The sequence below is a fragment of the Lissotriton vulgaris genome, chromosome 10, assembly GCF_964263255.1.
Source record: "Lissotriton vulgaris chromosome 10, aLisVul1.2, whole genome shotgun sequence".
Classification (NCBI taxonomy): domain Eukaryota; kingdom Metazoa; phylum Chordata; class Amphibia; order Caudata; family Salamandridae; genus Lissotriton; species Lissotriton vulgaris.
Window position 1 is genome coordinate 1,032,630,491 of NC_141698.1, and position 22,814 is coordinate 1,032,653,304.

At 48.8% G+C, this 22,814-nt stretch overlaps 1 protein-coding gene across 3 annotated transcripts in view; it reads left to right on the forward strand.

Moving 5' to 3' along the window:
- Nucleotides 1-22,814, forward strand: part of CAPN7 (calpain 7) — a 291,586-nt gene that overhangs the window by 143,071 nt on the left and 125,701 nt on the right. For all 3 annotated transcript variants that reach the window (XM_086942071.1, XM_086942073.1, XM_086942072.1), the window contains exon 15: nucleotides 11,680-11,815. In XM_086942071.1, coding sequence (XP_086798197.1) covers nucleotides 11,680-11,815 — 136 coding nt within the window. The remainder of the gene's footprint in view (nucleotides 1-11,679; nucleotides 11,816-22,814) is intronic.

Sequence of the window (22,814 nt, forward strand, 5' to 3'; positions counted from 1 at the left end):
CCTGAGGGCATGTGTGGCATCTTAGCATATTCACAAATGTCATTCCTATACATTTTCAAAAGTAGCAACCTGTGTGTTGACATACTAGTTAAACGTGCCAGTGGAAAAATATAAGAACAGTTATATGTTAACCATGTACCAGTTGATTAGACAGCAAAAATATAAAAAGGCATTTTTCTTTTCAACTTCACTGAGAGAGGAAAGTAGGGAGTGGAATGAGAAAAAGTCTATACAAAAAGAGAGAACTATGGCAAGAGAGCGGGAAGAACAAGGGAGAAGGATGTGGTAAAAACAGAAAGAGCGGATTAATACCTCCCATGGACATCATTTAGGGGTCGCCAGGTGTCGTAGCTCTGACCCCCTGGTCACTGGCGCCACTGGAACTGAATTTGTGACCCTTGGCCCCAGAGGTAGCAAAATCAGTGTCAGGAATACAGGGTCAGCTCGTCCTTATGGACATCGTTTGGGGCTCCAATCTCCTTGTTTTTTTGTCAGTTTTTTTTTTATTACACTAGCATAGTATCATTCACTACTAGTGTAATAAAAATGGAACTCAATTCGCTGGAATATGACGCTCCCTGGCCGCAGACGTAAGTAAAAAATGCTTTTAGGTGTATGTTGTGTGCATGTGTGCAGGTGAGAGTGTTTATGTGAGAGTGTGTATATGTGTGTTTTTTGTAAGTGTGTGTATGAAAGTGAAGGTCAAGGGGCATGTGATGTCATTTCCGCTACCCCTGACCTTTTGGTGAATTGACGTTCATGATGCTTTTCTCTCCCAAAAAAGTGTGTTTGCAGAATGTATTACTGTAGATCATATGCTTTGCACACTCCTGCAATCTGGTATTGGGTTTGGAAAATACAGCTTGTTTTTCTTCAAAGAAGTTTTTGAAGTGACTCTTGGTACTTCCCCTGAACCCACAATGCACTAGTATAAAAACGTCTTCTCAGATTGTTCTTTTCTGCCATTGGATTTGGATTTGTTATTGAACTGGGCTCCGCACTAAGCCCGACACTATTCAATCTATATATGCTACCACTAGCAGAGATCGTGCAGCAATTTAGATTGTCAATAGTGTCATACGCCGATGACACCCAGCTGATACTATCTGTGGCGGAGGGCCCCCAATCTAGACACCACAACCTGGCACCATGCATGATGCAAGTTGCAGACTGGATGAACAATGGGTGCCTAAAATTGAACGGAGGCAAAACAGAGCTCATGTTCTTGGGTAATAAAGAGGTCCCAAGAAACACATTTGCTGGCCTCCAGAACTGGGAGATAGCCTGGTCCCAAAGACAGAGGAAAAGAATCTGGGAATTTGGATGGACTAAAACCTGTCCATGGAGACTAAAGCTTGAAAAATATCAGGCTCATGCATCGGAGCACTGTGAATGCTACGGAAGATCCTAGCGCTCATTCCTGAAACCACTCGGAGAACTGTGATACAGGCCCTAGTACTGTCACAGCTGGACTATGGCAACTCCCTGTATTTTGGCGCAGCCAAATACGTCATAAACAGATTACAAGTGGCACAAAATGCAGCAGCTAGGATTTTACTCCGCATCCCTAGACAGCAGTCAGCTAGGCCAGCCCTGAACACACTACACTGGCTCCCAATAAAGGCCAGAATAGAGTTCAAATCACTCTACATTGCTCATAGAGCCATGAATGATAAAGGCCCGACTTTAATTTAAAAATTTGTCACCCACTACATCCCAGGAAGGCACCTTAGATTCTACACAGATCTGCTTATGAAACAGACCAGAATATAGAGAGCCAGATGCAGCGGTAGATCCTTTTCGCATCTGGCCCCGGGACTATGGAACTCCATGTCTAGGGAAACACGTATGCTAACTGATGAATTGGCGTTCAGAAAAAGGCTCAAAACATGGCTCCGCCCGTAATCCTCTATGCAACCTCTGCCAATTCTCTCAGCACTGGGAAGCCCTTGGGCAGCTATGAGCTATATAAATCGATAAACATAAACATACTGCTTCATAAACAGCTGTACATCGAAAGGACACACCGGAGGACTCTGCACATCAAGAACTTCCATTGTGGCATCAAGCGCTCTGTGTCCAGCACAAAATTGAGTTCAAGAATCAAGGTCATATGAGGAGAACTGTTTTGAGAGGAGGTGATGGGAAACACTCCTTATACACTTTGTCCCATTTGCAACAACAAATTCCTATGTTCAGGCCAGCACCTATCTGGAGCCTCTCTCAAGCAAGGGACGATGTTGAAAGTGCCTGTTTGATCCAAAAATACAATTTATTACCAAAGATGTAGAAGGTGGGCACACTGCACCATTTCTCTACAACGTATGCCAGCATTACTGTTACCGAACATGTTGATTGCTTTGAGACTTATGCCAATCAGGTGAAACCATCTGGAATGCCAGAAGGTCAGCAGTAATAAAGTACACACATCTCTAGAGAGCAAGGTCTGGGACACCTCCCCCACCTGTACCCACAGCTAAGACTACACATTGGGTTTCCACATTCTGCATTGAGGATCAACCCAAATGGTCAACTCTAGACAGGGTACAGCCTTGAAGATTGCTGAAGGCCAACACTCCGAGGATTGGCGTTTCGACTCTTCATACAAAAGAACATTTCTTAAGCAGTGTGACGAGTTAATTGAGGAGAATTTTCAACAAAGGGCTAGAATTCATCATTCGGGCTGACACCTATCTTGCCCACTGGAAGAGTTTCAAACTCCAGCACTAGGAAGACTCAAAAAGTATTAGATACCATTAAGAATGACTCCTACAAAAACTTCAGAACTGAAACCGGCATATAAAGAGAGCATTTAATCTGCCCAGGTCACCTTTGCTGATGCTCATCAATGGACCATCTTTATTGAGCTGGAAACAGGCCACATTGTGGTGCAAACTGCACGCACTTATCGTTCACAATTTCAGAAAAGCACAAGCTTACATTTGAAGAGGCTGTATCGCCTGCAATTAGGGATTTTCATATTTACAAAAGATAGCTATTTTCCCAGCACAACGCCCCCATTGCCAACGTGTTCTAACTCTTCCTTTAAGAGGGTGCCATAACTACAAATTCACTTCCTCCCTATCAAGAGCCTGTAGACTTTGAAGATGAGGATATTTCATAGCACTTTTTTAGGGTTGAGTCCCTTGATGAGAAACCATTGAAACTGTATCTTGCAAAGGCTTTTCCATCTGATGAAATATTGTATCTCAAACTGATATCAAAGAGGCAGCACCAACACAATCTTCCTCTCCAAATTGAGAAGGGCTTTCTTGTAGAGATTATTTTTTAAACCAAGAAAACTAAACCGTACTTGCCTATGCTTAAGACTAGGTTTAAAAGTTGTACTTTTAAAGTGCACAACATGCGTTGAGGAGGTTCAAGGATTTTTAAATTGACCCTCTCTTCATCAGACACCATGCTTTCCCAGAATCAAGGGTGTGCATGGAGCAAGAAAATGCGCTTTCATGCAAGAGACTGGTGACACCCCACTCGCAGATAAAGAAACCAAAAATCTTCATGCGACCTGCAAGCGAGTAGCCGTAGGTCCTGCCTCACAAATATTCTTTTGTCCGCTTTTTAGCCCTATTGGCAAAGCGTGATAGACACCCATGGGAGGAGATGGAGCAACTATTGCAACATCTGCCGGATGTCTGCCTAAATGGTCTTAGGAGATTGTCTAGTACAGCAAAATAATCTCCAGCCCTAGCATTAGGTGCTCTTTGGATGCCACTGACCCAGCCTCCCAATAAATCAGCACGTGTCCTCATTTTGAACCACACATGGCTATGTATTTCAGTCAAGTAGCATCTCATCGCTCTACGTTCGATGGGGAGTAACTTTTCAGGCTAGAGGTTGATGGGGTGCTTGAGAAGATCAAGACAGATTTGTAAACAGTGAAGTCTAAGGGTGTCGTAAACCAACAGCAGAAACCTACTTTTCACCGTGGCCAAACAAGATCTTTAAACTAGGGGGGAAACAGCCAGCTCTCATCAAGTTTACAACACGCAATAGCCTTTGCCTCTGGGAACACAGCAGATTTCCAAACAGGGACAGTTCACTCACTGTTCCTACTACAGCAATGGCTACTCCATATTCAAAGATACATACGGTTTTAGAGTGCCTAAGCAGCAAAGCAGTGACTTTCCACATGTGCCTCCACCACAAAACATAAATCAGGGGAAGTCTAAGTTTTTATTTTACACAGTAGGAGGCCATAAACTTGTTACTTTTCACCATAACCCAAAGACATTCATTGTTTTGAATTCCATATGAAGCCCCAAATCATCCACTTGGGCATCACAAACCAGCAACCTGTATCTCTGCTGCTATTGGAAAAGGTGACATCCTTACTCAAATTGGCTGTAGAGACCGTTGCTGTACTGCAGTGAGGACAAGAGGTGCACTCATTGTATTTCCATATCCTCAAGGAAGACGGAACTCTCCTTGCCATGATCGATTTACTGTCAATCAACTTCTATATTATTACCACCCATTTCAAAAAGACCAGCATGGAGACTACACAGCAAAGCCTCTTGACACCTACTTTCACTCTCCGAATTCATCCAGGACATGAGATTCGAGGTGCCAGTTCAAAGCAATGCTTCCCAAAGCGCAACTGCACATGCACCCGTTGTAGGAATATTAACCCACACAATAGTCCCAGTACACTAGGGCTGGATCTAGTGTTGATACAGAGTAGCACAAATTACTATAGTGGTTTAGATTAAATGTTTTACTGGGTAGATGATTTCTAGACCCAGAACCGAAGGTGACCATCACAATAAATGCATCCCTCATGAGATGGGATGCACACATGATAGGGTTGACAATTCGGGTCCATTAACCCCCTTAGGAGCATCTGCACCACTTTGATGTGTTGGAATTATAGGCATTTCAACTAGCCTTCAAAGCGTGTTGGACCACGCTGGTCTTAATTCTAACCGAAAACCAGACCACCATGTATTGCATTCAGAATGACTGGGGTACACACATCTCTCACCTGCCTAGCATAGCTCAACACTTTGGCATTGGTTGTAACAATATCACATTCACTTGCAGATGTAGGAATGGACAATAACTTTGTCGATTCAAGCAGATAGGTACACAAATTGAAGGTCAACTCGCACATTCTACATGGATACTTCACAGCACACATCTGTTCGCCATCACCAAAGCTTCACTTCCAGATTCTCAGTCTTTGGGGAATGTGCTGTGGACACACTGGTCAGGGATAATTGTATACACTTCTTCCTCGCATCCAGGGATTCTGTGTGTAGTGTGAAAATGATGTAAGGTTGACTTGTGCTCATTTTCACACATCCAATTTGGGTGCATCAAGCAGGGTACTTCCTCCTCCTGGAGATGTCCATGATACCAACAGAACAGCCTGGATGTAAGAAGTCTTTCATGGGGATGTATGGACAACTGCTCCATCCCAACCACAAGACCCACATACTAGCGATTTGGCACCTGAAGTCTTAGAATTGTCAGACATGGAAAGGTGAGACCACATCTGGCAGGAAAAAGGATACATGTGTAACACGATCCAGTCGTGGTGGTGGTGGTGGTGGTGGAGGCGGTAGCTGTGGGGGCGGAGGCGGTAGCTGTGGCGGAGGTTTGTGGTGTTACACATGTATCCTTACTTCCTGCCAAATGTGGTCTCACCTTTCCATGTCGGACAATCTGTTGGCTAACCACCATTTTCACCTATGCCCAGTCCCTCGCTGAGAGATCTATGTTGTCCCTTCGTCCCAGTGCTGAGGTCCCCTCTGCTCAAGGCTCTATGGCCCCCGTGCCCCATAGTTGCTGCACTCACAGGACTCTAAGTGAAAGCCCTGTGCAAGTGCACACAGAGCACGCTGACTTCTCCATTTGCCCTGACACACAGCACACTTGCCATGATTACCCTTTGGAATACACAAGTATCCGCTTTGTAGATTTGCCCTATAGAATGTTAACCAGAGGACTGCAGGTGTTGGATATAAACCTTTGACTGCTGTGCTAACATGTTACTTTTACTACACAATGGAAGGATAGTTGCATACCTTCTAAAGTCCCATATCCAACTTTGTAACTCTCCCGTATAGTTCCAGGAACAACAAGCACTGCTTGTCTTAAGGATTGCCCAGTTGCTGTAGTTTTGCATTGCCCTCCTCGAGATAGCTAGCCTTCCTCCAGTGCCCATGTCTCACTGTGCTCCTCCCTACTTGAGGTCCCATTGTCCTGTGCTCCTCTGGTCCCATTTTGCGTCGTCCAGCCTGTGCTTTCCTGTCACACTGCCTGTTTCCCCATTGCCCCAGTTTCTTTATTTCCCTATATCGTTTTTTTCTCAACCTAGTGTCGATGTCTGTCCTAGTCCACATCTTCGGTTACTTTGTGAAAGTGCATGGCTAGTGAGTGACAATATGAGTGACAATGGGTGCAGCAGCTGCAACTGAAACCAAGTGGTGGGGTAACACGAGGGAAGGAATAATCAATTAAAAATAAAAAAGGGACTTACCTGGCACTGCCGGAGTCCAGATTCTTCCTCACTCCCTGTGCAAAGCTCCCAGACTGCCCACCTAGTCCGGTGCTGATCTCATGCTAAACCTAGCATGAGAGCAGCAGCAGGATTGATCTGAGCGGCCTGGTTTGCCGCTCAGACAGTGCCTGGGAGCCTGTGGTGTTTCTCCAACCCAACTGAAACCTAGGTGCGCGTGCCGGTTTGACCAGCCTAGGAGTGCCGGTTAATTGGACATGCACACTGACAGTATGCAACTCTCCTCCCCCCTTCTTAGTCTGCTATCACCAAAGGTAATGGCCCTCTGCGCTCTGGACTCTGGCCGCTCGGTAGTGCCAGTGGGGGAAAAAATGATAACTAGTTTTATTATCTTTTTTTTAAACCTCCTGGCACTGCCTATGCCACGCTTCTCCACTAAAACAGAGGCCCTGGCGCGCTGTGCCTTTGGGAGTGAGTTTAAATCTGCATTGGATCTGCCATGCTATAACTCAATCAATCAGGTGTTTGTTAACACCTTGGCTGCTATGGGTTTTCCCCCTGGGTGCTGCAATTTAGTAAATCCCACTTTACATGACAAAGCCAGCTCGTCATAAGCACAGGGCAGGTAAAGCCCATGACGAGCTGGCTTTGTCATCAGCACTGAAGGGGTTAAGCGCGACTACTCGCCCATAAGGGTCTCAAGGCCCTTGGGTAGGGGGGGATTTGCAGGTTCCAGTCCATCAAGGAGAGGGTCTGTCGAAGCGCTAGGTTTTTAGGTTTCTTGAGAAGATTGGGAGCGATGTCTGTCTGCGGTGGAGTGGAAGGTCATTCCAGGCTCTGGCCACGAGGAAGGAGGAGGAGCGGCCTCCCGATCTGTTTTTTTTGGTTCGGGGGACCACTGCGTAGGAGAGCTGGGCTGATCGTAGGGTCCTTTGGGGTGCGTGGAATTTGAGTTGGCTGTTCAGGTATGCTGGTCCAGTGTTGTGGAGGGCCTTGTGAGCGTGGGTTAGCATCTTGAAGATGACTCTAGCTTCGATGGGGAGCCAGTGGAGTGTGCGCAGATGCTGGGAGATGTGGCAGTGTCTTGGCAGGTTGAGGATCAGTCTGGCGGCTGTGCTTTGGATGTTCTGTAGCTTGCGGGTGAGGTTTTTGTTTATTCCAGCATAGAGTGTTGCCGTAGTTGAGTCTGCTGGTGGCCAGGGAGCGAGTGGCGGTCTTTCTGTGTTTGAGGGGGATCCATTTTAAGGTCCTATGTAGAAGGTGGAGGGTGTGGAAGCAGGAGGACAAGACAGAGTTGATCTGGCGGTCCATTTTGAGCTCTGAGTCAAGGATGATTTCCAGGTTGCGTGCGTGGTCTGGGGGGTTGGCGGGCTTCCGAGGGCGGGGGGCCACCAGGTGTCGTTTCAGGCGTTGTGTCCATAATGAGTACTTCCGTTTTGTTGGTGTTTAGTTGTAGGCAGCTGTTTTTCATTCATTTGGTGACTGCTTCAGTGCCTTATCGAAAGTTGTGTCTGGCGGTGTTGGGTTTGTTTGATAGGGAGAGGATGAGTTGGATGTCGTCTGCGTATGACACAATGTTGTGTCCGTAAGTTCTGACGATAGGGGTGAGCGGAGCCATGTAGATGTTGAAGAGCGTAGGGCTGAGGGAGGACCCCTGGGGGACTCGGTAGGTGTAGGGTACGAGAGGAAAGGGGGGAGTCTGACCCGCTGCGTTCTGCTGGAGAGGAAGGATTGGATCCAGTGGAATGCCTTGTCTTGGATCCCTGCTTCGTGGAGTCTGTGTCGGACATCGCTGAGAGGTCAAGTAGGATGAGGGCTGCTGTTTCTCCTTTGTCCAGTAGGGTGCGGATGTTGTCTGTTGCGGCGAGGAGGGCGGTTTCTGTACTGCGTTTTTTTCTGAAGCCGGAATGAGAGAAGTCGAGGATGTTGTGCTCTTCGATGAATGTGGCGAGTTGGCCGTTGATAGGTTTCTCAATTACTTTTGCTAGGAAAGGAGATGGGTCTGTAGTTTTTGAGATTGGTGGGGTCCGCGGAGGGTTTCTTCAGTAGAGGGTTGATCTTGGAGTGTTTCCAGTCGTATGGGAATGAGTCGGTTGCCAGGGTGCAGTTGATGGTGTGGCAGAGCATGGGTGCGATGGTGTCGGCGGCTCTGTTGAAAATGTTGTGAGGCAGGGATACTTGGGGGCCCCGGAGTGGACTGACTTCATCGTCTTCAGTGTGTTTTTGGTGGTGAGGGCTGTCCAGTTGCCAATCGTTAGCTTCCGGGTGTCGTGGTGGTTGGTGAGGGTTCAGTGTGTTGGTTGTCTTCGTCGATGTTGTCATAGATGCTCTTGATTTTGTGGTGGAAAAAGGTGCTGAGTTTGTCGCAGAGGTCTTGTGAGGGAGTGGTGTTGGTGGACTCGCTGGTGGGTTGGGGAAACTCCTTGATGATGTTGAAGAGTTCTTTGCTGTTGTGTGCATGTGTGGAGATTCTGTCTTCAATCGCTTTTTTCCTCGTTACTCTGATGAGTTGGTGGTGAGCATTGGTGGCGGCTCTGAAGTTCTTGTGGGCTTCTGTGGATTTGGTGTTCCTCCAGGCCTTTTCGAGGCAGCGGCAAATGCTTCTGGACTCTCGAAGTTTGGTGGTAAATCATTTAGCTTTCTTGACGTGGGTGTTTTTTTTCTTGAGTGGGCTATGGTGTTGGCGCTGCTGGAGATCCATCTGTGCAGGGTACGGGCTGCGGTGTTGTGGGTCATCGTTTTCCGCAACGGTTGGGGTGGATTTGCTGAGTGATGAGGTTAGCTGGTCGTCTGTGATTCTGATCCAGTTTCTTCGTGGGAGCAGGTGCTGGCGTCTGTGGCTGTTCTGAAGATGAAGTGGACACATCGAAGGTCAGTCCATGGGAGTTCGTGGTGTGGCTGAAGATGATGGAGTTTCCCGTTGTGAAGAGGGGGTCGAGGGTGTGTCCTGCTGAGTGGGTTTCGGTCACGATCTGGTGGAGTCCAATGTTATGGAGGTTGTCCAGGAGGGATGTGGTGTTAGGGTCCAGTTGGTTGTCGAGTTGGAAGGGTGTACTTGGTGGACGCGATGGCATGTGGGGTGATTGAGTTGGTGAAAAGACTGCTGGGTGCAGGGGGTTAATAGATGAGGGTTCCTCAAAGGGTGGAGGTAGGGTTGGCCAGTATCTTTAAGTGAAGGTGTTCCATCAGGTCTGTGGGCCCGTCGGGGAGTGTGCTCAGGCGGAGGGGGGATTTGTGGACGATTGCAATGCCTCCTCCCGGGCGGGTGGGGCAGTGCTTCCTGGAGATCCTGCATCCTTGGGGAATGACAATGGCTATCCCGAGGTGGTGTTGGTCCAGGTTTCAGTAAAGAATGCTACGTCCGGGGTGGTGCTGTCAAGGAGGTCCCAGATTTCGGTGGCGTGTTTGTGGAGGGATCGGACATTGAGGAGAATGCACTGCAGGGTCTTCGGTTCGGTTGTGTTCTTGCAGGGGGGGTTCCACTGGGTCCGTGGTCTTGGCTGTGCTGCAGGTGTGCCGGCAGCGGTGAAGGCACACTGGTCCCTGGGTGTCGGCTGGTGAGGCTAGCTTACAGTTGTTGCGGCCTGGGTTGAGAGCGTGGAGTGCCGCTGGGTCGTAAAGTTGGCGGTGCAGCGATCCAGGGTTCCTGGCGCTGGTCGCGGTCGGGTTGCTGATGGGCTCAGATGAGCTTGCCTTTGGTGTGCCAGCGGCACGCGGCCGCCATTAAGTAGGGATCGGTGAGGGCTGGTTGTGCTGGGGGGGCTGCGGGGGCACCAGCGATGTGGAAGCGGGCGCGAAAGGAGCGAAAGGGAGGAATAAAGGAGATGGGGAGTAAAGTGAAAATCAAGCAGAAGAGTGCAGAAATGTAGAAAAGTGCAGAAAGGAGGCTAAAATTGAGGGTAGAAAAACGAGTGGAAAAAAGAGTACAAGGTGGAGCAAGAGAAAGGAGACAGAGGTCCACTGGACCACCAGGTATAAGGCGCAGGTAAACATGCGGGTGGAGAATGGCCTCGATCACCAACACTCGAGAGTGCAGGGGCAGGCCTCACTTAAAGATGAGCTGCGAGGGTGGGAGAGCAATTTCACTGACAGTGAGTCAGTGGTCTTGCCCGTTTTTATGAGTCATGTAGCCCCTGAAGGATCCAGTAAAGTGCACCTGCTTACCACTCACCTCGTGTATAAGTCACTTTATGGTTGCAGCATCTGCGGTTCGCAGACTCCGAGGGTTTTCAGCTGCAAAATATAATATTTGTATTTGAGGACTAAGCCTGTTTGCAAGTAAGAAAGATATTTTTGACTCGCAAAAGGTTTTCTGCAACTCATTCTGAATTGCAATTAGGTAGGGCTCGTGAAAGGGGCGTCTCCTCCTGCCTGAGTCACGAAGCAATGACGTGTTTTGTGACGCATTTGCTTTTGTAAACGAAGGCTCCGAAAAGGACGCCTAAGTTGAGGTGATTTCTGATTTGCAAAGCGCGGAAGCTGCCCCGGGCGATACCTTGCCATTTGTGAATCGTGTTACGTATCTTGGGGAGCGCACAGCAGTCTCTGAGACTATTGCATATTCCCAATGATGTCTTCCCAAAAAGTTTTTTTTAAATAACTCATCTCTTTTTGAATGACATGCTCCCCTCCCCCTCCCAATTTTTGTGGAGAATGCGAACGAAGGGATGGAGGTCGTCTGGCCCCTGCGGGCCACCATCCCCGCATTCATATGAGTTGCAAATGAATCATTTGATGTCAGGTGGTTTTCGTCGTCCTGCGAATGAGCAGTTTGGTTGTAACCTCCTTGTACAAAGGTCGCATCGCACATTGCACACCTGTTCGAAGACCAGTCGGTGTAGAATTAGCCCTTGCTGGTTTGCGAATACGATTAAAAACATCAAACCCCTGCATCCTCTTCTGCTGCCAACCAGTATTTCACTGTTCGTTGTTATTTCCATTTTTGTTCCTCGAGAGCCTGCTGTTCTACTTGAGTTGTGCCCCTTGTTACTGTTCCTTTCATGTTGGCTCTGGATAATTAAGTAGCGCTGGGAGAGTTGTTCCGACATCATATCGGCTTCCTAGAATTGTGTATGTGTAGTAGTAAAATTAGTGTATTTCTGATCTGTACTATAATTAATACTGTATGGTATTTTAATGAGTTTAAAGCTCTCGATGCTATTACAATAAAAAAAAAATATTCGTTTGCCTGTTTCTAGCACGTGGGACGCAAAGCAAGGCCCAGTGAAAGATGCTTACAGCCTGGCGAACAATCCCCAGTACAGACTGGAGGTCAAGTGCCCACAAGGTGGCGCTGCAGTCTGGGTCCTTCTCAGCCGACACATCACAGACAAGGTAGGCAGACCGGTCCTTTTGTGGTCTATGCTTGCTGTACTTCTTATCATGATGGTTTCTATTGTAAAACTTGTGAATATTGGGTTGGGAATAACTTTACTTCACACCGGACCCTGTTTTTGCATTGTTTAGAACGGGCCCAAAACATTAAACGCACAGTTAAAAATGCTGTTATAACTTTATATACATTTCAAGCCTCAAAAATAATAAGCTACAATTTTAAACAAGCATGTGCAATGCAACGGTCTCGCATTTACTAGAGTTTGCGCTATTGGCTTTGTAAATGGTAATGCCTTTTTTTATTTATATGTTGCTTTAAAAAAAACGATAAATAAAAGGCATTGTCATTTACAATGGCAGTAGCTTAAACTCTCGCAAATGCGAGACCTATTGCATTGCAAATGCGTTCATGCTATACAAATAAAGTTAGGGCAGGGCGTGTCCTGCCTGCAACAGTTCTCAGAACTATTCTAGTGGTCTTTGGACCAGTACATGCTGTCCATGGATTTCTTTTCAGTGGCTCCAGCAGCGCATTGCAGGAATCCGTTTTCAATCCAGTTTTTGCTTTATTGGTCCTGTACTCAGTACTTTATATGACCAAATGCAGCACAGCAGCTTGTTTTCGCTCTGAGGTGACAGTGGAGTTGTGAGCTTCTGTTGGCATTGATTGAACTGTCAATCAATCCGGGTTTTTGTAAAGTGTGACAAATCACCCATTAGGGTCTAAAGACACTGGAGGGTGGAGGTTCAGCAATCCTTCCTGAATGGAGGCAGTGATGCTGATTGCCTGAAAAGCAGAGGCAGGAAGTTCCAGGTCTTTGCTGCGAGATAGGAGAAGGATCTTCCTATAGCCGAGGTCTTGCGGATCTGTTGGACAGTGGCCTGTGCCAGTTGGGCTGAGCGTAGAAGTCTGGTGGGTGTGTAGAAGAAGAGGCAGTGGTTGAGGTATGCAGGTCAGGTGTTGTGAGGGCTTTGTAGGCATGCTGGAGGAGCTTGAAGGTGAATCTTTTGTTTTCGGGATCCAGTGAAGGTCTCGCGGGTTACTGGAAATATGTCTGCAGTAGGGAATGACATCCAGGATAAGTCTGGTGGAGGCGTTCTGTATGCGCTGCAGTTTCTTTGGAGTTTTTCGATGGCTCTGGCGTAGAGAGCGTTGCCATAGTTGAGCTTGCTGATGACAAGCACCTAGGTGCTCGTTCTCCTAGATTCGATAAGGATCCACTTGAAGATCTTGCGGAGCATCTGGAAGCAGGAGGATGAGACGGCATTGATTTGGCAGTTCACTAAGAGCCAGGAGTTGAGGATGATGCTGAGGTTACATGTGTGGTCAGTGGGTGTGGGGGGATTCCAAGCGCTGCTGGCCACCAGGAGTCGTCCAAGGTGGAGGGGCGGTGCCCAGGATGTGGACTTCGATGTTGTTGGAGTTGCTTTTGAGCCATCTCTCTTTCATCCAGATGGTTACTGCCTTCATCCCGTTGTGAAAATTGTTCTTAATGGCTTTAGGTTCGTCGGTGAGGGAGCGAATCAGCTGTGTGTCGTCGGCAGAGGAGACTATGTTGAGTCTGTGGTTCATGCATGCGGGACAATGTAGGTGTTGAAGAGCCCTGGGAAACTCTGCCGCTGATCTCAATAGATCAGAGGAGAATGGTGGGAGCTTGACTCTGGGTTCGGCCGGTGATGAAGGAGCAGAGTCACTCTAAAGCTTTGCCGCAGATGCCGATGTCCTAAAGTCTAGTGCAAAGGATCGGGTGGGAGATGGTGTTGAAGGTGGCAGAGCGGTCCAGGAGGATGAATACTGTGGTTTCGCCTCCGTCATGGAGAGTGTGGATGTCGTTATTTGCGGCAAGGAGTGCAGTTTCAGTGCTGTGGTTGCTTCTGAAGCCTGATTTGGAGGGGTCCAGGGTGTGTTTTATTTCCATGAATTTGGTGAGTTGGGCGTTGATGGCCTTCTCGATGACTTTGGCTGGGAAGGGAGCAGAGAGATGGGTCTGTAATTCTTGAGGTGTGTCGAGTCGGCAGAGTGTTTCTTCAGCAGGGGGTTGATCTCTGCGTGTACCCAGTCTTCAGAGAAGGCGGCGGACTCGATTTTGCAGTTGATGGCGCAGCACAGTTTTGGGGCTATGGTGATGCAGACTCGGTTTAAGATGTGGTGTGGGCATGGGTCCGAGGGGGCTCCAGAGTTGATGTTTTTCATGATTGTTAGGGTGTCTTCCGCGCTGAGGGTGGTCCAGCTGAGCAGGGTCGACTACGATCTGGAACATTGGGGTGCGGTGGTTGCGGGTGGGTCCTGGGTTGTGAAGCTGCCGCAGATATCTGATCTTGAAGTGGAATGTTGAGCGGTTGTGGCATCAAGCATCACAGCAAGCAATCTAACTTCATCTTTGATTGGGATTTGGGATCCTAATATGGTTTTGTTTCTTTATGCATTTAATTTTTTTAAGTTTCAAACTATTGTCAATTACCAGCAGCTCATTGTTATTATGATGAAGGTTCAATCTGTTGTTGTTCATTTTCTTTGGGTCTCTGCAAATATGTTTGTGAGCTTGAACATCACCTGAGTGTCCTTGGCTTGGCTGTAGGATTTTTGGTGACAGGGTTGTACGTATATATTAAATGAGGAATGGGTAAGGCGTGAGTCTTGAAGTATGCCTCAGGTAACGGTAAATGGCTTGGGTACAAATGTGTCCCCTTGAACTCTGCATGTTGTATTACACTAAACTTAGCTGGACCCTTCCCTAGTCCAGTTGTACACCCTTACCACCTCCATAAGCCTACAAAGAAAGAGAAGCCGATTTAGTATGTTGAATGCTACTGATGGATCTAAGATCATAAGAAGCTTAGGAGACAACTTGACTGATGCATCATACAAGTGCTTTCTATGTCCAGCAGGCCTCTATTGGGCCTAAAGGTTTTCAAAATGTAATTCTGTTATACTTGGGAAATGTTTGAGGTGAATATTTCAAATTAAAGTAGGGGTTAAGAGTTGGATTTTTAGTGTTGAGACCCAAGATTGCTTTAGTGAGTTTTTTAGTGCCACTTCAGTGCCATTTATTAAAAGAAGTGTGAGCAATATTTATAATTTTTGCTAATCAATTCCCTAGCAAACTTTTTTGTAGTCTAGTATTTCTTTTTGTTTGAGCATTGATTTGCTGCACGTCTTTCTAGAATTTTCATATTCTCAAACCCTTTTTTAGAAGAACTCGTTTTACCATTTTCAAAGCCTTTGAAAAATAGCTGCTTCTTATTCATACTTTTAACTGCTGATTGCTCACCGTAGAAAATCCCCCGTCCTCATCCTGGTACAGAAAACTTTTTCTCAGCAGTGCTCTAGTGCACCGCTAGGTGGCCTCGGGCAGCTTCACGCGGACCCCATTCCGCCCCAGAAGTGACAGAGTGGAGATGCAAATAAGCTGCCTCCCTGTGTGCTTAAATCAGTTCCTTTCCCTCAGTGCCTTCCAACGTAGATCCGGAGCTCTACTCCCGTCCTTGTTGTTTTTCTGACGACTCATCACGATTTTGTACCAGGGAACGATATTCCTATAGAAACCTACAGGTTTCAAGCCGTGCCAAGATTGCAGGAAGCAGATATCTGTCATGAATCCACACGAGGTGTGTCTTTGGGTCTGAATATGGGACACAACTCTTAAATCCTTTGACAAGTGCCGCCTCCAGCATCCAAAAGTAATGCAAGACTAGAAGGCAAAGTTGTATGTCGCCTAACACACAAAGAAGTTGTGGCCTTGGAGTAAGTCTTCCAATAAGTCCAAGTTCAAGCATTAGGGGGAAACAGGAATCCACCCCACTTCCACCCAGGACTCCAGACACAATGAGCAAATGTAAGTTTCACCCCCTTCAAAGTATTCGGCCACAAAACAGATTGCTCAGATGCAGGGCTTGAAGTGGGGTGAAAAAACTGGGGGGGTAGGGGGGGGGGAATGGGCTCATAAAGAGCGTGGCCAATGTAATCAAGGGCGTGGCTTAAAACACCTAAGCTAAAAAAAATCTGTGCTTAGCATGGTGTGCTACCGGACTTGTATTTTGCTGTTTCTGTCATTGCATCCAGATATATGATACAACAAGAGACATCATACCTACAAGTCAGGAATATTGGCTTTGTCAATGGTTGTTAGTTGCATAAGATACATAAGCAGCAACTATGGCTTCTACATAATATTGAAAACGCGTCCACTTAAAGCCCTAGTGACTGACACCACGACGATGCAGCTGCTCTTGAGTTTCAAAAAGAGAAGGGAAATCCAGAGAAAAAATGACACTCTTTAAAGGATTTCCCTTCCCCTACAACACTCACCTGGCATGAGTCATGCTGTAACTTCTCCACTAGTGAGAAGTGAGCAGTGTGAGCTGGCGCACATCGATGTGCCTGCTGTCACTGCAGTCCGAAAAAAAAATGGACTGCCTGTGCCAGGGCACAAAAGAGAGCCTGATAGTGACCCGTTTCGAGGCCCCCTTAAAAAAACTGCCAGTGCTCAGCACCGGTGAAACCCGGCCCACTTAAACCACTGCTCAGATGGCCTCACTGTGTCCTGAATTTTCCAGCTGTTGTCGACCAAGCAGCAAATTGTGGCTTTCAAAGAGGCCATGCTGCAAATTTTCAGTGCTTCTGGCACAGTTAAGCTTGCCTTCGAGCACCACAGAATCGCATGGGTCTCCAGTCGGGTTCTTCTCCATTGCTGTCTGTCCCCTTCAGATCTGTTACCCGGCCTGTACCAACAGCAAAACAGGCGTCTACTTCGGCCACAAGATCCACACTGATTCCTGCCACCATTGCTGAAGGATGATCAGGTGCCAGTGATGGACCCTTAACCGGATCTGGCTTGAGTCTAACCGATGATGTGCACCGCAAGATGGCATTATGCAGCTGTACAAAAGCAAAACCAGCTGTCATGCAACCTCACTAACCTGGTGTCTCTGCCAGCGACCCTTGACCCTGCTTGCAGGTTAGGGCGCTCCCCACGCCGTACAGCTACGCCTGTGTGTGCTGCCTCTGTGCCCACTGCTGCCGCTCCATAAGTTCCTAAATTCGCCGCTTACCTGAGTGTATTTTCCGCAGTGCGCTATCCCTCTGCGCTGACCCTCTTGACTGTTTTTTTGCCGTCTCGATTACTTTGTTGCCCCTTTGTTGACTGTTTTTGTGCCGTTTTTATGTACTTCTAATGCCCCTTGTGCAGTTTCTACTACTTCTGCTTCCCCTTTGCTGAGTGTCTTGTGCCGCGCTTATTACTTATGCTGAAACTTGTTGACTGTTTGTGCCATCCTATTACTTTTGCTGCCCCTCCGTTACCTGCTTTGGCGCCCCTTCCCCCTTTTCTTTCTGTATCCTCACCTCTTCCTGCGGCCCTGCCCCTTCGCCCACCCATTCGCCGCCCTTCTCCCACCTCCCAGCTGCTCCTCCCTCCCACATCCCCTTATATGGCGGCCGCGTCCGCGCCTGGACCGCGCCCAGTGCCAGAACCCCTGGCCCCTGCAAACACCACAGCGCCTGCCTCTACTACGACTCCAGCACCCTCCACGCATTCAACACCGGACGATCACACACTTGCTACCTGGTCGCCCCGAAGCGCGCCCAAGACCTTTCTCCTGCCGAACTGTAGCTTCACCAGCATCCGGCACGCCAAACCATCAACCAAAGAATCCAACCACCTCAGATGCATCCTCCTCAACACCCGCTCTGCCCGCAAACACGCCGTTGAACTCTGGGACCTACTCGACTCCAATACCCCAGATGTCACCTTCCTGACTGAGACCTGGCTGAACCCCTCCTCGGCACCCGACATCGCCATAGCCATCCCGGAAGGCTATAAGATCACCCGCAATGACCACACCAATGGAGTAGGAGGAGGATTCGCCATCGTCCATAGGAATACTCTCAAATTCGCGCCCTCAGCACCGCCGAACACCTGCACTTCCAGATTCACACCGACCCCAACACCACCCACAGAGGGACCCTCGTCTACAGACCCCCGGAACCCCGACCACAGTTCAGCGACTCCATCGCCGACTTTGTCAGCGCATACGCCCTCGCCTCCACGGACTACATCCTGCTCGGGGACCTGAACTTCAACCTCGAGAACAACAACAACTCAAAATCTCCCACCCTGATTGACAACCTTGCCAACCTCGGACTCCGACGTCTCGTCACAACATCCACCTACTCCGCCGGCTTCACCCTTGACCCCATCTTCTCCGCAAGCTCCCACGTCGCCTTCAACTACTCCACCGAGCTCCACTGGACCGACCACCGCTGCATCCATTTCACCTTCTGGAAACCCACCTCACACCACCGCACCCAACAGATGCCTCGCCGCTTGTGGAGCAAAGTCACCGAAGACCAGCTATCCACCACCCTCGCCCGGAGCCCACCCGTAGACCCAACCAACCCCGCCGCCCACAACCTCAGACAGTGGATCGACTACTGCGCCAACACCCTCGCACCACGCAAGAAACCCTCCAACGGCCACAACAGCAAGAAAGCCAGCTTGTTCACTGAAGACCTCAAGGCCTCCAAGCAAACATTCCGAAAGCTCGAGAAGAACTGGCTCCGGGAACGAACACCGGATAGCTACGCAGCCCACAAGAACGCCACCCGCAGACACCACCACCTCATCAGATCCGCCAAAAGGGCCTCCTTCAAAGACCGCCTAGACAACCACGCACACAACAGCAAAGAGCTCTTAAACATAATGAAGGAACTCTGCAACCCCTGCTCCAACACCAACGACATCCCACCTTCGTAAGACATGTGTGACTCGCTGGCCACCTTCTTCCACCGTAAGATCTCAGACATCCACAACAGCTTCACGCCGCAACCACCCTGGCAAGCACTAAGTCCTCCGCCCCCATGGCCACCATCCGCACCTACCACCTGCTCTCTTGGACCAACATCAACAACAACAACACCATCAATATCATGAACACCGTCCACTCTGGATCCCCGTCAGACCCCTGCCCACACCACATCTTCAACAAAGGCAGCACAATCATCGCACCCCGTCTCCGGAAAGCCATCAACATCTCCTTCAAAACAGCGACCTTCCAGGAGAGCTTAAAGCACGTCGAGATCAACGCCTTACTCAAAAAATCCTATGCCGATCCCAAGGACCTCAAGAACTCCCGACCCATCTTTCTGCTCCCGTTCCCAGCGAAGGTCATTGAGAAGGCAGTCAACAAACAACTGACCAGCTTCCTGGGGGAGAACAGCATCCTAGACCCGTCCCAGTCAGGATTCCGAAGCAACCACAGCACCGCAACTGCCCTCATCGCTGCCACCGATGACATCCAAACCCTGCTAGACAACGGAGAAACCACGGACCTCATCCTCCTAGACCTGTCAGCCGCCTTCGACACGGTCTGCCACAGCACACTACGAAAACACCTCCATGACGCCGGAATCCAAGAGAAGACCCTGGACTGGACCACCTCCTTCCTCTCTGGCAGAACATAGAGCGTCCGCCTCCCCCCCCCTTCCGCTCCGAAGCCACCGAGATCATGTGCGGCATACCCCAAGGATCATCCCTCAGCCCAACGATGTTCAACATCTACATAGCACTGCTCGCCCATGTCGTCCGACTGCACAACCACAACATCATCTCTTACGCCGGTGACACCCAGCTGATCCTCTCCCTCACCAAGGTCCCCCACACTGCGAAAACCAACCTCCACGAAGGAATAAAGGCCGTCGTCAATTGGATGAAGAAAAGCCGACTGAAGCTGAACTCGGACAAGACGGAGGTCCTCATCCTCTGATCCACCCCCTCGTCCTGGGATGACTCCTGCTGGCCAACTGCACTAGGAACAGCTCCAACACCCACCGACCACGCACGCAACCTAGGGATCATCCTCGACCCCACCCTCTCCATGACGAAGCAGGTCAACGCCATCTCTTCCTCCTGCTTCAACACCCTCCACAGGATCTACATGTGGATCCCCACCGAAACGAGAAGAACGGTCACCCACATCAACAGCAGCAGCAGACTGGACTACGGAAACGCCCTCTATGCAGGAGCCTCTGCCAAACACTTGAAACGACTTGAACGCATCCAGAACGCCTCCGCACGCCTTATCCTCTACATCCCCCACCGCAACCACATCGCTCCCCACCTGAGAGACCTGCACTGGCTCCCTGTCGACAAAAGGATAACTTTCAAGCTCCTCACCCACGCACACAAGGCACTCCACAACACCGGACCAGCGTACCTCAACAGCCGCCCCAGCTTCTACACCCCCACCCGCCAGCTCCGCTCCGCCGCCCTCGCCACTGTCCCCTGCATCCGAAGAGTTACCGCCGGTGGAAGATCTTTCTCCCACTTCGCCGCCAAGACATGGAACACCCTCCCCATGCACCTGCGGCAGACCCAAGACCTACTAACCTTCAGGAGACTCCTCAAGATCCTGCTCTTCGAATAGTAACAGCTCCCCCCTGCCCCCCCCCCCCCCTAGCACCTTGAGACCCTCATGGGTATATAGTGAGCTTTACAAATGCTAGGATTGATTGATTGATTGATGTTGCAACTACCAGCAAGAGCCCCATTATCTCTTTGATTTTGAGTCTGATCCAATTCCTAATTAGAGGACACCGAAGATGTTGGTAATGATGATGGGGATGGCTTGCTCCCCCTATTATAGTGGTGAAGCCTTAGATTTACAGAATACCAGTAAGCCTGGTACCTCTCCTAAGACGGAGCTTGATAAACCATGTGGGCCACCAACAGAAGTGACTTTGTTTGCACTGGTGGTTTGGAGGGCAGCTGAGACTCTATAATTGCATCTACCCTCCACCGACACATAAATTACTGTTCTGACGGAGCTTCTGTAGCCTGGGCCAGCGATTCTCGAGCACCTGCTGCCTTTTAATGATACTTTCACACAGACTCTTTGATAGCTACTTTGTCAAAGCCTTGTACTTTCCTATGAATATAGTTGTGGCCAGACGTCACAGACAGGTGTCTGGTGACCCGGAGTTACTCACTAAGTACTCCACCCTAAAAAGCCTTACTGTTCTGGCTTCTACCAGTAAAGTGAATCCTAATCCATTTCCCACCACTTTTTAAGAAAGGGAGTGCAAGAGAATCAATGCTTTTGGCAAATTTGTTTTCTTCTACCAGTGTAGCACTGCAGTACGTAATTGCAACTTGTCCATTGGTAAGCTATACACATGCCCCTGGGGACATGTTCAGTGAGATCCTGCTGGTGGTCCCGAAAGATCTTTGGTCCTCTTTGACCCAGGCGAAACATAATCGACCGGATGCAGCCAAATAAGTTATCCACGTAGGCCTGGATATTATGGATTGCGAGCAGACGGTACCAGTGTTGTCCATTGTGGACATGCTTGGATACAATGCGATGCGCAAGGTTGTCTGGAGATGTATAGGCCTCTGAAATGAATATGCCTTTCAATGAGTTCAGCTTTTACCGACAGAAGGTAGACTTTAGTTGAAATACTTTCAGAACAGCTGAGCAATAGTATTCTCCTTTGGGCTCTTGACAAGAACTTCTTGTCTCAGTTCCCAAGTTTTAACACCTTGGCTGCTAGGGGGTTTTCCCTTCCTGTGCTGGATATGCATGATCCCCATTGTTCATGACAAGGTCAACTCGTCAAACGCACAGCGCAGGTAACACCCATGACGAGCTGACCTTGTCATGAGCATGGAAGTGGTTAAAGGCCGTTCCAGATGGTTGGCTCATAGACAAAGAAACCTTCCCAGCCAATGATACTGCAGATATCTCTGTCCTTTCAATGTCGTGGACGTGAGTCCGGCAGGCAGTATTCCAATTGCTCGTCCCCTGTTACATCAGCCATCAAGCTGCTTTATTTTCCCCTTAGTGGCACATGCCCGACCATTGAGGGGTAAGAATCAGCATTTCCCTTAAGGATGGGATCTCTGGTTGGCTAAGGCTTGCGCCAAAGCCAGGCAGAGACCACCACTCTAGTCAGGGCTTGGAAGTTACACGCCAAAGATAACCCCTGCTTACCCCTTGGTAGCTTGGCACAAGCAGTCGGGCCTATCCCGGAGGCAATGTGTAAAGCATTTGCGCAACACACACACACACACAACAGCAGCAACACACTAGGCACACCACAAAAGAGACTCCACACAACATTCTATCAAAAATAGCCTTTGTATTACCATGAACACATTAGATCATAATCACACAATTTACACTGTGCCAACTGGCACTGGTCAGTATCTACAAGGGATTATATACACATGACAGGGCCAATTGGGCCACTCTCAGAATCATCACTTAGTATAAATTAGCAAATGTAGAAAATATAATAAAGGTAATCAATCAGTAATAACAACCAGTCACTACTGGTAGAAGAAATTAACTGAGGCCTAGATCATGCAACGTATATCACACTATGCAATAAGCATCACATTAGGTCTAAAACACAGTATGCAATCACTGTAGGCAAAAATACACAAGGTCTGAAAACCATTAGCATATCCATATTATGCACAAATCATTGTAGGCATCACATTAGGTATAAACCATCACCTAAGTTACATTATCATATGGCCCACCTTAGAAACTGACCCTGGGCCAACCTGGCCTTCCACTGGGGCTCCAATGCCCTTTGTCCAAAATGTCAGGGCGGTCTGCAAGAGCAGCTAAGTAAAGTGCGCAAAACTGGCCTAAACGTGGCAGCTGCCCACTAATTGCTGGGCAGCTGAGAAAATGCACACGGGGACCAGCCTGCCCCCTGAGCCCCTCTCTGGGACTCTAAATGAAAAGATGGCCTACACTTTGCAGCTGCCAAAATCTGCTATGCAGCTGGGGCGACAACAATCTGCCCTGGTACTCTCTGTGCCTCTGGCGCCCAAAACAATATCCCGTAAGCAATGGAGACGGGCACTGGGTGCATGGGAGTCCCACTCTGGGACTCTGGAAGTCGCTATGCCCCAAAATGTTGCAGTTTCCCACTGTCACGTGGCGCAACTGTAAAGTAGTTTTGCCAATACTGTGAAAAGCACGGGCC